The 17969-nt window shown below is 39.6% G+C and overlaps 1 protein-coding gene across 3 annotated transcripts in view; it reads left to right on the top strand.

The window, feature by feature from the left end:
• mid2 (midline 2) overlaps window positions 1–16798 on the top strand; it is an 87284-nt gene extending 70486 nt beyond the window's left edge. For all 3 annotated transcript variants that reach the window (XM_053323465.1, XM_053323466.1, XM_053323464.1), the window contains 3 exons: window positions 854–1015; window positions 15766–15973; window positions 16325–16798. In XM_053323465.1, coding sequence (XP_053179440.1) covers window positions 854–1015; window positions 15766–15973; window positions 16325–16745 — 791 coding nt within the window. In that variant the 3' untranslated portion in view covers window positions 16746–16798. The remainder of the gene's footprint in view (window positions 1–853; window positions 1016–15765; window positions 15974–16324) is intronic.
• The last annotated feature ends 1171 nt before the right edge of the window (window positions 16799–17969 follow it).

Here is a 17969-nt window from a genome sequence, read left to right as displayed (position 1 = left end):
ACCACTCACCCCATGTCAAAAGGTATGTGCTTGAAAATCAGTTTCTAAATTAGAAAAATACAAAACCCATTTCATCACCATTATTTCACACAACACTTGACATAAAAAAAAGCCCCCTTGGACACATTCCTCTCCACAGCCCTGAGCTCAGATTTCCTTTTTATCCTTCACAGTCTGCTGCAGCTGAGGGGCTGGAAAGACTGTTTAGAAGCAGGTGACTGCAGTGCTAACCCAGCCATTACTAACCCTCTACTGCAAGTCACTTTGAATCAAAGCGCCCACCAATTGGGGTCATGTTAGCATTGCCCAAGTTTCCATACATTCCAGCATTAAAGGCTATCACACTCTTTTGCCCTCAGGCACTTTACTACAGTCATTCCCGTGTCATATTGTGTAAGTGCCTTGTTGTTATGGAGTATAGATTCAGCATCATGAGCACACAATATCCCCTCTGGGGAGCATGCCATGATAAACCTGATGGAGAGGTAATGGAATGGATCAGTATGTACACATAAATGTTGCATAACATCTAGGAGTATATGGTCTCTGAGATTTGTACAGTCTGATGACTCACTTGATGTTTTCAGAAAAATATAACACACTGGTCCAGTTGAATTTTGGGTAGAATTGTTTTTGCTGTTTAGAACATCACTGAAAAGATTCCCAGTAGGGTTCACCATAACACTGCTTACACTGAGAGCATTAGCAGGACTTGGTTACTGATACTGGTGTGTGTGTGTGTGTGTGTGTGTGTGTGTGTGTGTGTGTGTGTGTGTGTGTGTGTGTGTGTGTGTGTGTGTGTGTGTGTGTGTGTGTGTGTTTCTGTGTTTCTGTGTTTCTGTGGATCTGCCAGGTTTGTACAACTCGGCCGACAGCTGGATGATCGTACCTAACATCAAGCAGAACCACTACACGGTGCATGGCTTGCAGAGTGGCACCCGTTATATCTTCTTTGTCAAGGCTATCAACCAGGCAGGAAGCCGCAACAGTGAGCCAGCCCGCCTCAAAACCAATAGTAAGTGAAGGCACATGTGACACTTACGCCTGCTTTCCTATGAATATTTACAAGCAATGTTAATTTTGTTTTTGATATTTGATGTAATTTAAAGACATGTTTTCCTCTGCACACTATTGCACAGACTGTCACTGCCTAAAGCTTTTCCTGGGGGATTATCTTTTATTTATGAATGAGTAGAGTAATAAGTAGCAGATTTAGATCGAATTTAGATTTGATTTTGATTAGGAGCAGAATAATAACATAGCTTTTGGTTTCCATCTTACTTGTTCAATTTTCTGTCCAGAAGTCAGCAAGAGGTGTATGAAAACACGACATCTTTCAGGTTTCTTTCACAAACATCCAAAACATTTAATCACATGTTTTATAACAGCTTCCCTGAATGAGTTTAATCTATACATAAATAAATACCTTTTAGAGGGATCATAAAGAACTATTTGTTTTTAGTCATGTCATGCTTTCCAGAAGGTGAGGTGTCATCTTCCCCTGCATGATGTATTGATGTATCAGGATGCTGCTGATTTCACAGCTGCATCTAGAAAGAGAAGTAAATATGTGGATATAAACACAATAATTTAGCTCTCAAGCTTTCTGTGTGTTACTATGGCCAACAATAAGGTCTCATGTCAAGTAGTCTTAATGACTTCATATATTGAATAGTGACTTTTTGCATGTATATAGTATGTATGCATGCTCCATTTACAAAAAAGGTCTCAACAAAGTTTGGTAGCAGGACTTTCATCAAGTTCTGTGGTTTGGCTTGAATCCTGTGATCTGAGTTAGAAAATGTCATTACTGTTTCTTTTCATTCAAGATGTGCTAGTTGCAGAATTCCGTAACGGTGCACATGAGAGCTTTTCCTTTATCTATTTCCCCTCCTCCGCATCTGTCACGTTGTGTTAAGATGTGCAAAATCTTTACTTTTAGACTCGTACTGCCGTGCAGATTGCATGGATTAAACATGCGTCTCTCTAAACACCAGAACCTCTGTTGCAGCATTTTGGCTTTTAGATAACTCTAGGCTGTTTGCCTCAGACTGAAAGAAATAGCTTCTGTGGAATGTTGCACAAATTCAGCAAAAGGTTTTTTTATTTTTTTTATTTTAATAGGTAGCGCCTCTGTTTCTGTTATTCAGCTCATTTTTTACTCAATGTTTTTCAGTTTCTTTTGCAGTGAGAAGTGAGAGTCACTGAGGGAGCTGTCTTTTTGACATCTTTTCTGCTTCTGTATTGTTCCTGGCACATTTACTGTAGTTTATTCTCTTACAAGGTGAATGCAGTTTTTTTGCACTCAGAAGATGTTTAATTGACACTTTCTCTACCTGTTTCAAGCTGTTTCTTTGTTTGTTATTTCCCCTCACACTGAAGTGAAGTTGAATTTTAGGCTGCAAAAGTTTGTTCTGCCCTTGAACTGTTTTTCTTCTGTGTGCTTATATGTCCCTGTAACAGCACTCAGTAAATAAGAATATAGAAAGAAAGCAAAACAAAGCAAATGTGGACAAGATGTTGATGCTGGGTAGGACATCTTATATGGACTCAATATAATGTTATAAAAATGTTTACCACAACATGCTCTGCTAAAATGTGCTAAACAAAGGCACAGTATAACAAATATATAAATACTATTTCTAGTAAAAGATGAGGCATTTAATGTACATTTTTAAAAGAAGGAAGAATGATAAAATGGCAGAAAGTCCAGCAACCCTTCAGGCATCTAAAATATTCTTGACCACGGATCTTAGGCTCAGCTTTGGCACATATGGGGTTACAACCTAGTGGTATAGCTAATTTAGGATATGCCTCAAGGGTGCTCAATAAAATTTTAAATCAGTCTTAAATTGCAGCACTAGTTCAGTGAAGCTAAAGTGGAGATGATATGCCAGTTCCTCTTAGCTCCTGTCAGGAGTCTTGCTGTGGCATTTAGGATTAACTGTAATCTGGATACACTCTGCTGGGAAAAATAGGTGTGTGGGAAACTGCAGTAGTTGAGGGATGATTTTCCTCTCTCTCTCTCTCTCTCTCTCTCTCTCTCTCTCTCTCTCTCTCTCTCTCTCTCTCTCTCGCTCTCTCGCTCTCTTTCTACACTTTCACTCACTCCCTCTCTAAATGGACCTGAGAGCAGGGTCAGCTCCCTGCTAGAAACTGATGGGCCAGACCTACTAGAAAACAGCTGAAATTGTTTGGTAATATGCTTGTTAGCTGGTATTTTTAGAGGAAAGGGGGATGGCCAACCCAGGACTCACTCACACTAGGATCCCTTATCATGACTCCGTTATTTATGTGACTTCTTCACCAAAATCTTGCTTTAAAAGCCTTTAGTTTGTCTGGCATGTTTAATGGCATCCATGTCTCATAGACAATCATCATCTGAACATTTCTGCACCAGCTTCAAGACTAATAACCAAGCACATACCAAAAGAAATACAACTAACTACAAGAGTAAAGCCCAGAATATACTGGCAAGGCAAGCGGATGCGCACATTGGCTGATACGGACAGCTGCAGACACCACAGACACATAGTAGCTCTGTTTATACTACTTTCTGAAATCCAGTTGGAGGATTAGCATTTGTTGATTGTAGCTTAGTGGCCACATCATAACAAATATGAAGTACATGGATGTTGCACCACATGGACCCTCATGTACTTGAAGACATGTAATGTATAACACTCGCTTTAGCCTGCTTGACTTCTGTATGAATACTACTGTAACAATTGATGCTACATTAGAATCAACAATTGTCTGAACACATACAAGTGTGACAAATTAGAAGAGAAACTCTGCTTTTGCTTGAAGGAGCACCTTTGCTTGCAAACTAGCAAGTAGCTTGCTTGTTTGTAGACAGGGAATAAAAAGCGACATTCTCCAATCATTTCTATTAATTTTTGCCAAGCAGCACTTCATTTTCCATTGTATCCGTAATTATGGAGGCAAGGTACATACAAAAGAGAGACTGTAGGAGTTGATCTTATCCTCCACAGATTTTTATCAACAGCAGGTAAAGACTAAACTTCTTGGTATGAAGTCAAAATGTTACAATTTATTGCAGATTAAGTTTTTAATTTCACTGGTCAGCTCTGCATCACCTGGAGTCTCACAATGCCTTGTGATGCAAATGCACTCCACTATGTAAAGGGGTTTGTAGTGTCAAAGACTAACAACAAGATTATTTTCTGGTGGATGTTATAAATTCCTGTGAGGCAAACACATTGTTACAAGCTAATTGGACACATGAGTATACTTTGCATTCTGTCCTTTTTTATGTTCATTTTACCAATTACATATATTTTATTGTAATTAGTCAACAGAGGCCGCTAAAAAGAGTTCTGCCTCCTCTCTGCCGTGTACACCTGTCCTGCCCCTGTGTGTAAGGCAGCCATCTGCCACTTTAAAGTGCAGCGAACACATTTTAAGCCATTATATATCACCAACCTCTCTGATCTGAATCTGTGCCCCCAACATCCCTTCACATTCAAAGTCTTCCAGACTTCCATGGAGCGTGTTAGTACTTAAACTCTTTTTTTATATGGTATTAGAGTGGATTACTGTTTCAGTGTGATGTGCGCTTGACATGTAGCCGGGGAGTGTTTAGAGGTGAAGAGCAGGGTATGTGGAGCTCACTGTCACTGATGCTTATGGCTCTCTGTCTTACTGGGCAGATTATGAATAACACTCAATTGAGGTTAAATTTATGATGTCCTCCCTGGATGCACTTGATACACTGAAGGCTTCAGTCTCACTTTTGTGTGTCTGTCTCACTGACTTCTCTCTGTCAATTAATTTCAGCTCTGTGACATTTGGATCAAAAAGATGTTGCCAACCAGACTGAAGGAATAAATAGAAAAGTTAAAACCAAGTGCATAAAATTAAGACAAGCAATTACATATACTCCTTCTAGTTTTGCCATATTATAGGTCAATTCAATTATTTTAAATAAGCCTCCCACTTCATGAAAAGAAATGACTCCTCATCAGTTCATCAGTAATTTTTTTAGCATGGGATATAGATACCTTTGCACCATCAAAGCATGTAGAGGAAGATTATTGGCGATTATAATCGATTATGAACATTGGACAAGACATATATCTTATGTACCCTTTTCCATCTCATACCATATCTTTTTTAGTGTACATCTTGTACAAATACATGAATGCCAGAAGAAACTTCATATGTTAAAAATTCAATTAATGATATTCAGCCTCACTCTATGTCAACCCAATTTACTATTTGTTATGTAAAGATATAATGAATGGCAACCTGAGCAAAGAATTAAGCAACACTTCCTCTGTGTGTGGTGTTATCTGAGCTTCTCTGTTCTGGCTATGCTTATTTCCAAGATGGTCACAAGCTTTCTCAAAGTACAGCTAAACAGTACACTAACATTTGTTTGTGAAAACATTTGAGATAAGAAATAGGCAAGGCAGTGACAGAAATCTTGATCTATATTTGTTCAGCAGTTTGATCAGAGTTTTGGGAGCTGCTGGTTTCTATTTTTTCCAATTTAATTGAGTAAATGACATGCACATTTGTTTTTCTCTATAGTATTGTGACTTTAACATGAAGGCAAATTTTAAAACAATATTGTATAAGTGGCAATGAACTAGAGTTTTAGAAAAAAGTTACCCTAACATGTAAAACAACACCATACATATGCCTTATATTACCATCCATCCATAACACATTAAAGTTTAGAATATTCAGTAGTAGTTTAAAACAATATTGAGAGATAATGTCCCTCTGTCCTCCTCTCTGGCAGCCTGTTCTACAAGGGGGAAATACTTGTCCACCCACTGCAAAGTTTGGTTGAGATTTTGAGCTTGTGATTGGCAACAAGCGTTTCTTTCTACTGTAATGGTTCAGACAAGCCTTCAAAACAACACAAAGCATTGAATATTTTTAGCCATGATTGAGGTTGTGTGGTGTTCATTGTGGCACCTGCACCATGTGTGTTTGTGCACATGTCTGTCAGTCTGTTCACATATTCTCTCTTTGTCTTTGTTCCTCATTCATTCTTTTTCTTATCTCCCACTCTCTCCTCCCTCTTTCTCTCTGAGGAATTGCTATTCAGATTAAAGTGCCTCTCTCATCTATTCTGGTGAAGCCATGCAGAGTGTTTTCAGATTAAAATGGGTCACAACAAAACTGATCACAAATATCTCACTATGACAGGCTTATTGGGTTTCTCTCCAGACTCTGCTGCTGTACTAGCTATAGTGACGAGCTTTTGAGCTCAGAACCACAAGTTCTTTGCTTGCACTTGAAGTCTCTCTTTCTGTCTGTGGCTAGATTGGAGGGTTTAGCTGTCATATTTTTAAGATGAGAGGCTCTGGGGGTTTTTAGCCTAAGCTCATCATATTTCAGGCAGCGGCTTGCAAAGTAAAGAACACAGTGACAAGTAGCACAGATACTGGAGAAGTCATGCATCACAACCCTGTCTGTTCAAAAGAGTATCTCCTAAGTGCACCCCAAATGCTGCACTACATATGTGTTAAACTAATCTGAATGTAGGAAACTATGTCAACATGACACCATACCAGTAAGCACAGGTGCATTGCTCCTAGTTTTCCAACTTTATAAAGTACATTGCTGCACTGAAACTTGTGAACATACAAAGATTGATACTATTGATACAATTTTTAGTTTTGTCTGAAATCACAGGTGTTGCTAGAATAGAAGTCAACAAATATCTGTAGTTTGAGCTCAAAGGATACAGCATTTAATTAAAAAACAGGTACGAATGGTGGAATAAAGTGGAGGAAATAAATTAGGGATTTTGATGCAGGCTTGTTTTTTTCTTATGCAATGTCTTGTCTTGGCCTCAAACTCTCCATGTTCATCCAGTATGTCCCTCTAACCCCTCACTTGGCATACTGTCCTCTGTTACCCCTGGCTATGGCATATGATGTCCTCTTCTGGTGCCACTTTCTCTCACCCTCCCTTTGTTCTGTAAGGGAAAACACACATACAACACATATGATCAGAAAATCATAAGTTATTTGAAAATCTCTAATTGCACGTCTGCTTAAACAGTACATTGTCATTGTTTAATTTGCACTGTGTTTGATTGTTCTGAATTTTAATTATGTACTCTTTAACTGAGAGAGCTTCTGCTGTTAAAGATGTATTAGTCACTGAGATTGTGAACAAAGAATAATTGAATCAGAAAAGCCAAGGCTAAAGGTGTAGATAATAAAATGTGATAAGGTGTCCAGTCTGCCTCTCCCAGTAGATATAAAATGTATCAAAGGCCTCTCAGCGGATGCAAGAAGCTTCCTAGGAAAGAGAAACATGATATGTTACAGACCATGGACTAGCTGTAGTTTTTAATTACTTCTGAGAGTGATGAAATGCTTTGTGGCTTTTGTGTTTCACTCTGTCTCTTCGCTCTTTGTCTAACACAAATGCTGAGCCTGTGTGCACACTTTTAAAGTGTGACAATATTGTAAGAGATCCTTGTCTCTTTCCTCTTCGTCAGAGTGGAAATGCAAAATTGCCATGACAGTGCCATCTATCAATTCATCCCAGAGGTAAAGCTTTTCATTTCAAGATGTCAAAACTCTCCTCACGGCGAGGAGAGGGTATGACAGGTCAGGCATACTTACTGTAGTCTCATACAGATGTACACGAGCTGAGGGTTTGTTTCCACATTTGTACACAAACCATGTAAATGTGTGCATGTGTGTGTGTTTATCTGATAGAAAGGCAGAGAGACAGGAAAAGGACAAACAATACAGTGTTTTGTTGCTACAGCTTCTGCTTTCAAGGACCCCTCTTAGCATAAGTATGGAGACACCTGGAAGAACTTTTGTTTGAAGCTGCCTGGCCAAACATATGAGCAAGGCCAAATGCAGTTACACTTCTGTGAACTGTATTTTACAGCAGCAGAGGTGATGGAATAGTATATCATGGTTACCAGGAATATTAAATGACAGGGCCACAATTTTTCAAGTCTGTCGTAAAACAACAATCCCATCTGGTGACCATCTGATAACTGAAACATGTTATGCTGGCATCCTTCTTGTTCATACTGACCATTAGAAAATCCCCTCCAAATGCGCTTACAATGTTGAGGAGAAAAATCCACAGTCCTCATTTTGACCAAAAGTGTACTTAAAAGCTTATCTGAAGATAATATGAGGCTTCAGCTGTCTGAGTTTATCAAATAAAGTGGATATCTCCCACAGTTAGTCTTTTAGTTAAAAGAAAAATCTCTTTGTTTCTCACCGGACAGTGTTTTCCTGTTTTTTCTGCAGTGGAAGGATTGAAACAAAAACAGGGAGTTTGGCACTAAAAAGAGAGCAACTTTGAAAGATATGGATTCAACAAATGAGACAGAGTGCTTGAGAAAAACATTCAAACCCTGCTTTCTTTCTCACCTCAACACAGTAGCAAATCACTGCATGAAGTGAGTCTTTATGTCAGGTTTTCCATTTTGGAAAGTTATAGAAATGGTCGAAAAGGTTTCCAAAGTCATTTTACCATCCAACAAGCACTTCTGATGGAGCATACTGGCGCCTTAATGGTTTCACACATCGACAGCAGTCCTGTCTCGTGCAGTTGAGTTGGCTTGATTGAAACAACATTTTAAATCATGTTGTGATGTCTTAAGGCTTTTACAGACTTTTTAGGTCACGCTAAGCTCACTCCAGTGAAACCACTCATTGAACCCGGAGTTGCTCAAAGTGATCGGTGACACGAATACCGCACACCACTGTTAGAAGTATCACTGTGCTGTTAGACGCTAAAGTGTGAAATAAGTCACAGCTTCTTGAAACACGCATGAATTACGTATGATGAAGAAGAAGGGGGTTAAATTGAGTGTTTGTGACCTCTTACTGCTGCTACCATACTTCTACATTTACATCAGAGCGAACTGTGACCAGGTTTTCTACATATCTGTCTTCTAAAGTGATGGGAGAAACCTACAAACAGACAGAGAGAGTGAAAGAGTATTAAAGTGGATGAAAGGAGACAGGTTGAGAGTGAGAGAGGGAGAGTGTCGAGCGAATTGAAGACACCAAATAGCTCTTTGCAGGGATGAGTGTCTGCAGACATGAGTGCCCTCAATCCACTGCTTTTTACCCATTAATACAGTCCAGGCTTCAGTGATGCACACAGATGGACGAAATTACATAGTGCAGTCCAGTTACAGTTTATAAATCTATCTTTTAAGGCACAGGGGAAGAAGCTGCCTTTATGCAGGCAAATAATAATCGTATTATTCCAATACAGAATAAAGTTTTTTGTTTTCTATTCATAAAGCTAATGCTTTTCAGGTTTCACCCAGGTTTGGTTTAGGTCCGTCAATGACTTTAAATTTCCATCCTCCTTATTTAATAGTCAATGTAAAAATAAATGCCTTGATTTTATGGTATGAAAAAAAAATAATGAGGCCTTCTCTTATTAATTTCAATGCAAGTATGTATCCAATCATTTTGACATTAGAAAGTCAAAACCGACATATTCAGGCTGACAACATAACAATTGTTATATTTGTATGTGAAGTACTATTTTTTTACGCATTCATAATTGTGAAATTGAATTAACTTTGCATCCAAGCTTCATCACAACTTATTAAAATGGAGGCTGACAATACAAGAACCCCCATTAAGGTATACAGCTTTTATTAGAATATGCCCTGTTTATGCTTTCTAATTGGCTGTCTGTCTCAGTAATGAATTCACATCAACAATAAACAAAGTTGCACTGGAGAGGCAAGTTATTTGTTCATTTAGGACAGAGAAAAGACTAATTTGAACTACAGTTAATGGAGGCTGTCCATTCTTACAGTATATTGTGCAATGTGTTTTTAGCATCTGTGTGTTTCCTCTGCTTAAAATGAAAAGATTTTAATATTATATGCATTTCTCCTGGTTGCATTCATGTGTGCACGGATATTTGCTTTCCTCAAGGAATGTAAACCATGATTAATCACCCAGATTTCCCAAATATGTCACATTATCTTAAAAAGGGCCAAATCAGGATACACTTTGTTGTCTTGCAAAAAAATCTTCACACCCAGTACTGGTCTGATGTGTAATTATGTGCTTATACAACCCCTGATGCCCTGCAGTGAGATTCTAGCATCCCGCTTTGGCATTTGCAGCTGTCCAACAGTACAAAGCCTCCAAATATAAACATCTACTTTTTTTATTTTGTAGTATAAGGGCTGTGGGATGGTGTGAATTAGGAGGACTACCAAGATAAATCCAGGCTCAGATATGTCTTTTCATAGAAGTTATGTTGTTTGCATGTGAAGACTAGGCTGTTGAGTTTTATTTGAGTGTTCATATTGTTTGTGTCCAAACAAAAATCTGAAAAGCTAAACAGCTAATCTGAATGCATAGTAGCATTCCTTCAGGTAGCAACTGTGCTGACAGTCAAACACTGTGCTGTTGACTTTATCATGTTCACTATTCTGTTGGTAAACTATTGTAGGTGTCGATATTGTGTGTAAGAAGCAGGGACTCTGCAAATACCCCTGTGTGTGTGTGTGTGTGTGTGTGTGTGTGTGTGTGTGCGTGCGTGTGTATTTCTCAGATCACATACCACACATATCTCTTTACTCTTTACTTCCTGTTAAAGGACCTGCAATAATATTTACCCGGTATGTATCTCTGGTGGCAGGTCTAAAGGTACCACACAGTCCCTAAAGTAAACAGTAGGAGGTAGAGAGGAAACGAGGGAAGAGGACATCATGATTATGAGATGACAAAGGAGGAGTGAAGAGCAAAAGAAGAGAAGGGGAGGACAGAACATAAGAGCAGAGAGATAAAGGCAAAGATGGATGTTATAATGAGTAGGACAGAAAAAAATTGAATCAGAATGAAGGAACATTAAGTAATCTTAATAATTCAGGAACTTCTATCCAAATCGAACAGCAGGCATTAGAAATTTCACATCATTTTCTGAGCATTGCTTAAATAGAGTTAAAGCTTTCAGGCACCATGCCTGATTTCAGGCATAGAGCATATAATACTTAATTCAGTGCATTGTAGACATTTCCTCCTGGACAATTTTTCAGGCTCACAAATCTTTTCTTGCTTTAATCCCTGTTAAAGCTTAGAGGAATAGTTTCATATTTTGGTATGTGTACTTATTTGCTTTCCAGTTGAGTTTGATAAGGTGATCACTACCACTCACAGAACTGTCTAGTTAATATGAGGCTAAAACCAAGTGACAGTTAGCTTAGCTCAAAGACTGGAAGCAGAGGGAAACAGCACCTATGAAGCTCACTGAATACATACGAAAACTGAAGTGTAAAAGCGATGTGTTTTTATGGTTAGTTGCTGGATGGTTTCTTGGCCAGGTACAGGCATTTCCTTGAGTGTTGTCATCACTATGAAGTTGCTAGGCACTGTCATGACAGCAAAGACGGATAGTATCTAATGTTGCATTTGGTACATTGTCTCAGATTTTTATTTCTGATATCTACAGTCTCATAGAACAAAGGGCATTGAACTCCTAGGTGACCTAACTGTACCATAAACTTTAAAAACATAACTATTAACCAGGATAGGAACCTGTTCAGCTCTCATCTGTCAATGAAGCAGCTCCAGACAGTTTTAACTTTCATTACAGTATTTTTAATAAATATTACATCATTCAGGTGGTTTATACAGTACATTAATAAGCCTATATCAATTAAAAAACACAATTTCTCATCTTTTAGGTGGACTGCCTGGAAAATGTTTACTAAGCTAATTAGAGCTGCTGAGATTTAACAAATGCAGTATTCCACTGTGCAACATCATACAAGGATACTGCTTTTTCATTTGGCTTTTGGGTATTTATGTGATGTGTTTGCTCAATCAAAGCATGATCCACCATTCACTAAGCAAGTGAGGGTGCCAGCAGGTGGAAAGAAAGATTGGGAGTAAGTTAAGATGCCAGTTGGTTTGCAGTTTGTTTTTGTTTTTCCTCGTGACTAATTTTGAGCTCTAAAAAGCCGAAAGCTCCACACCCCACCAAGGAATCAGACACATTTAGGGGTGGGGGGTTCTGCAATAAAGTTAGTATATTTACATCTTTATTGATTGTTACTTTTGATAAAGGGGGGGGGGGGGGGGGTTACATGTCTTTACAAAAATGTTCTTACCAAAGATGTTTCTTTTAATTGCATAGGATGTCTGAACAGACCTAAAAGCCTTTTTCCCAGTTGTTTTCTATGAAGATTCTACCAAGTTCGTGAAAGGGTGAAGTTGGGGAAGATCAGGGATTTCCTTTTGTCTTTGCTTTTTACTACACAAGGACATTCTCAAATGTTTGCATTAAAAGCCAAAAAATGGAACAGTACGGTGTACGTGATGAGAAGAAAGATGTGATACATGTACTTTCCCAGAACTCATACTGTGCACCTCCATGACGTCCCCAGCCATGTGACATGATTGATGCATTTTTAATCACACTAGTGTAAATCTGTGTTCTGGCCAGTAATGTGCATTGCTGGATTACATATCACATTAGGTATACATCAGTCAATTAGAAGCCAAGTGGCATGCAGCCATGCATTTTAATCATATGCAATTATCTGCAAGTTCAACAGGGACATAGAAACTTGTGAAAAAATAGAAGGTTGTGTTAGATCACTGATGTGTCAAGAGTGCACTCTGTGTCCCTCATGCTGCTGTTTCTACTGCAGTAATTGTTTAGTTATGCAAGAAAATTGATCTTTTTTTCCCCATCTCCCTCATTTCAGAGGCAGCTCAATCTACTCCTCAGCTAGAACGTGAGCCAGGAGAAAAAAAATTAAGTGTGAGAGAAATTGATTGAATTGAAATAAAGTCAATTACCAAGATGATATCCCACTGCAAGTCTTTCACCAAGGACACAGCAGAATGAAGTTGGAATGAAATTGCTTTTTATAAATACTCCCCCAACAGTAGCTCCCTTTTATTTCTCCCCTCTTTTTTTCTTGATAGGGTTTCTTTTTTGTGTTTTACAAGTTTCTATTGAAGCCTTCCCAGTCTGTAACAATGCACTGCTTCAAGGCAGTCTAACAGAGAGTGGTTATCACCTCAGCAGACAGTTGGAAACATCTCTAATTACTACCGTATTACAGCAGAGTGGAAAGCAGGGTGGAAAGCAGACTAATCGCACACGCTGCTAAGAAATCCAGTAGTGTGACAGGCTGTTCCATTATCCTGTCCTGTCTTTATTTCATGTGGTGTAGTTGCTGAAAACACCGGCGTGTGTATTTGTGTATGTGTGTGGAAGTATTAATGTGTGTGACACAGAGATTGATAGTGTCATCACAGTTTTTTGGCTGAGTGTAATTTGTATGTGTGTGTTTTCTACAGGCACCTAATGTAATATATTGTTATTTTCAATTGGTTTTCTTGCTGATATATTACACTATGAGCAACCTCAAGCAAATGTTAACATCTTTATCTACTGGATATTTTGACTTATAGTGGTAATATAAATGGAGTGAAGCAGAAGTTTAAGATAGAATACATTTTAAAGTGCAAGTACCTCAATTTTTTGTCTTTTTACATTGCGAGTACGTCAACATACAATACTACTACAATACAACATACAAGTATTAAGTAAATGTACCTTGCTATGTTCCACCACTGATGAGTTTAGAAATCATTCTGGGAGTGGACACAGCTTGCACGTTCCTCAAAACAGGAAGTAGAAAAGGTTGCTCATCTAAATATACAGTTTGCAGCATCACGTGACAGTGCTTAGCAGCTGCAGACGGTAATGCACTGGAGGTTGTGTGGAGAAAAAGAGGTTCACTTTGCCATTCAGCCCAGATTGTGGCAAATATGCCATTGTTCTTTTCTGCGGTGAACGTGCATTTTGCCTTTCCTACCACACCAAATGGTTCTTCTGGCAATTGTTCAAAACATTTCCACTCAGCCACTTACCATACATCTGCTTGTGTGTAGGCCAGAGTTGATGCTCTGTGTGTGTGTGTCTGCTTGTCCTCTACCGTCACGTGTGTCTCCCCTCCCCCAACCTAGGGCCCAGCCCAGGCTCTCAGGAGTCATCCCCTGGAAAGGCATGACAGAGCCCCAGTGTTTGGAAATGGCTGCGCTGGCAGCGATAAGCAGTTCAAAGAAGAGAGCGCATTAATGTAATTGGCTGCCAGCAGCACATTGGCCTCGTCGTCTCATATCCACAAGCGGGAACACACACTCACCACGCGGATTATTGGAGGGGAGTGTGTGAGAGAGGGGAAAGGATAGAGAGGATGAGAATGAGAGGATGGAGGAAGAGAGATGAAGGGAAGGACAGATAGAGAGAGAGAGAGAGAGAGGAGGAGGAGGAGGAGTTGAGGCCCTCATTGTGGTGCTCATTAAGCCGTGAGAGGCTCAGGGAGGCTGAGAGATGAGATGAGAGGTGTCACAGTTAAATGTCAGGTCTGGAAGGGACATGGCTGACCTCCAAGAAGCCTACACACACATGGAGAGGGAGAGAGAGATACTGTGCAGAATCTTCAGCCTCATATTATCCCCTTAACTTCCCCTCTCCTCCTCATTTCTTAACTCCTCTCTTCCTTTCTCTTTGTCACTCACCCAGTTTTACCCTCTCAATTTTCCACCCATTACACCCAAATTACTGGTGTCACTGCAAATTGAATTGTTGCAACCGGACAGCAGCATTTCAACAAAATAGCCCCGACCATACCTTCTCCAGTGGAAGTGAAGGCTATTTCCTTCAGCTAATTTCCAAGTCTGTGTGATGGGAGGCACGGCGGAGAATGCTGGGTGGCTTCTGAAATGTTTTTACCAAAGGCTGTGAGAGGCTTTGAAGTTTAGACTCTCTCACCCTTGTATTTCAAACATTCTCCTCTTCTGTCTCTCCTTGAGTTCACTGTGAGCGCTTTCACCCCACTTTCTATTTATTTTTCCTCTTTTGCTGCTGCTCCGAGTGAATATAATCTCTTTTTTTTACTCTTAGCTTCTTCACATTCTGATCTTGTATTGTCCTCTGCCCTTTTACACTTGAAAAAATAGACAAGACAGTACATAAAATGAAATTGACACAGGTGACACAAGTTTAGCAACTTTCGTCAATGTCATTTTAATCTACTACCTTGGAATAGTAACTGGAAACAAATTACACTGTGGTTAGGGTAGTTTCTTAAAGCCACAGTTATCAATATTTCAGTAGCAATGAAGAATCTGTAAAGTGTAATGTGAAATGAGTCATTCACCCAGAGTTATCACCAAACTCTGCACCTTACCTCAGCTCTACACGAGCGTAAACAAGCGTTTTAATGTTAATGTTAAGCTCATTGTTTTGGTTCGGTCTCACTGCTATCATCAGACCTTTTTTCAGTTGTAGCATGCAGCTGTTTTGACTATGCACCACACAGTAGGCAAAGTTAGTGACTAGCTGTAGAATTTAGCTAATAAGAGCAAATATTGGACTTACATTTACTGGGTATCCAGAGGCATGACTCCACATGAATACAAATGTTGCTCTGTCTTTTAAAATTGTAAATAACTAACTGTTTGCTAACAAGTACACCATATCAACTTCATAAATTGATTTTTTTCATGTTTTTCGTATCGTGTTTACAGCTTTTTAAATTCTAAATTTAAATTAAGACTACATTCACCATAACCCTTTGCTTTCTCTGGGCTAGGGGGTATATAAAAGTCCAATACCAGCATGATTGCAAAATAATGATGATGGTAATGATAGTGATTCTGTTGGTGATAATGATGAGCATCAGTAAATGACAGAACACAGTAACAGATCTCTAATAAAACATCAAATTCTGTATCTTCACAGGCCAGCCCTTCAAGTTGGACCCAAAAACAGCCCATAAGAAGCTGCGTCTTTCCAACGACTGTCTGACCATGGAGAAGGACGAAAGCTCGCTGAAGAAGAGCCACACCCCAGAGCGTTTCAGCGGCACAGGCTCCTATGGTGCTGCTGGTAATGTCTTCATTGACAGCGGGTGCCACTACTGGGAGGTACTGCTGGGAGCATCCACATGGTGAGAAACACACACACATATACACACACGTGAGTGAATTATATAAGCCTGCAAGGAGGCTTGGTAAACTGAAATATCTTTCTTTAGGGAGTTTAAATCTAGGCTGTTATGCAAACCCAACACACACACACAAGCATGCAACAAACACACACTCACCACACACAGTGTATACTCTTATCCTAATTATATTTTTTTCACTAACTGGTTCTTAAGTAGACCTCTTCATGCAAGAAAGACCCAAAAGGTCCGTGCCTATCTTATGTGTCCTCAACACGAGGTCGTTTTACTCTGCATTAAGGAGGACATTAGTTTCAGATCACTAATGTATTCCAAAATGTTCCTTCCCTGCAGGTATGCCATCGGCGTGGCTTACAAATCAGCTCCAAAAAATGAATGGAGTGGCAAGAACTCATCCTCATGGGTGTTCTCACGCTGCAACAACAACTTCATGATGCGCCATGATGGCAAGGAGATGTTGGTGGAGGCAAGCCTGCAGCTGAGGCGGCTGGGTGTCCTGCTGGACTATGACAACAATTCATTGTCCTTCTATGATGCCATGAACTCCCAGCACATTCACACCTTTGAAATCTCCTTCCTCCTGCCCGTTGTACCCACTTTCATGATTTGGAATAAGTCAGTCATGATACTCTCAGGGCTACCCGTCCCCGATTTTGTCGACGGCATGGCTCCAGATCATCAAGAGCAGCAGCAGCAGATGGGCCTGTGCCGACAAGAGTCGCCATACTTGACCGGGATGAAGTCCTGTCACTGAGAAAAGGCTTAGTGTGGCCTAGCAGAGTCCACTCAGGCCCAGTGACTCAAAGACTGATTCAGTGTGACTGAATTCTGCTCCTCTGAATTAAGAGTGGACTAGTTACTTTCTTATGGATTTAGAAAGTGTTGGAAATATGCACACCAGTCTGGAAAATGTCAGTTCTATTAGTTTGTAGCCACCCAGTGCTTTGCTAATCAGCGAATGGGAACAAACGTCAGTAGACTCCAAATTCATCTGACACCCTGGAGTCACTGAGGAAGAAGGCTTTGGTCTGTCATTGGGCAGGGATGGAGTTGTGGTTTTCTCGACCATTTAAGGTTTTCTTTTTTGATTTATTTTCCTCCTGATTTGACACTAGGCAGAAGACCAAGAAGGGAATGTTCTCATCAGCCATTTATAGTATGAAGATACAACACATGAATAGTGAGATTACTTAATATCTGGCCTGCATTCAATTAAAAAAGTATCCTTCATATATGTTAATTGAATTCTAGACATCTATATTTCTGTCAGATCCAGGTTGAGTGATATGTCAGGTGAACTTAATTTGACACACTTAACATCTGATGAGAAATGGCAGTTAAATGCAGATGTGCCATCTTGGAGTTCACTGTGTGAGCGAGATGCTGTACCTTGCAATGGCAAACTGCTAAATGCAAACATTTTGTGTTATAATATGGCGCATTACAAGCCTTGTCCTGATGTCACTTTTCATATGTTGTACCCTCAGTGGCTGTAGTTAGCAGTCTTTTCCTTGATCGTCCTTCTAGATTTGACCCAACAGTCCTGTTTGTATCGGGTGGGTTGCAGCTTCCAGGTTTCAGGAAGTGTTAATGTCGCTCCCAGATATTAGTGAGATCACAGGGGGAAGATTTGCATCATGTGACTACTCAACTTGTATAATAAGAGGTTTATTGAATATTAGATGAAAAAAGTGTTATTTATGATGAAAAAGATGGTTTACTTTTCTTATTAATCTCAACATATTCATGATGCACTTTTTAATGAACACTATTTTCCCTCTATGAGTATAAAGTCGATGGAGCTGAGTGGCAGGGCTGCAATGGGGAGGGGAGGTTACAACTGGCACTTCTGCTGGTTTGGTTCACCCAACAGAAAACTAGCTATTTTTCCCACTTACATTAACAAAATAATTGATGGTCAATAATTAATGATGGATGTTGGTTATTAACTAGCCTGGCTAACACCAGACCGCATCTC

This window comes from Scomber japonicus, chromosome 8 (assembly GCF_027409825.1).
Source record: "Scomber japonicus isolate fScoJap1 chromosome 8, fScoJap1.pri, whole genome shotgun sequence".
Taxonomy (NCBI): domain Eukaryota; kingdom Metazoa; phylum Chordata; class Actinopteri; order Scombriformes; family Scombridae; genus Scomber; species Scomber japonicus.
This window is presented reverse-complemented; position numbering and strand designations above follow the sequence as displayed.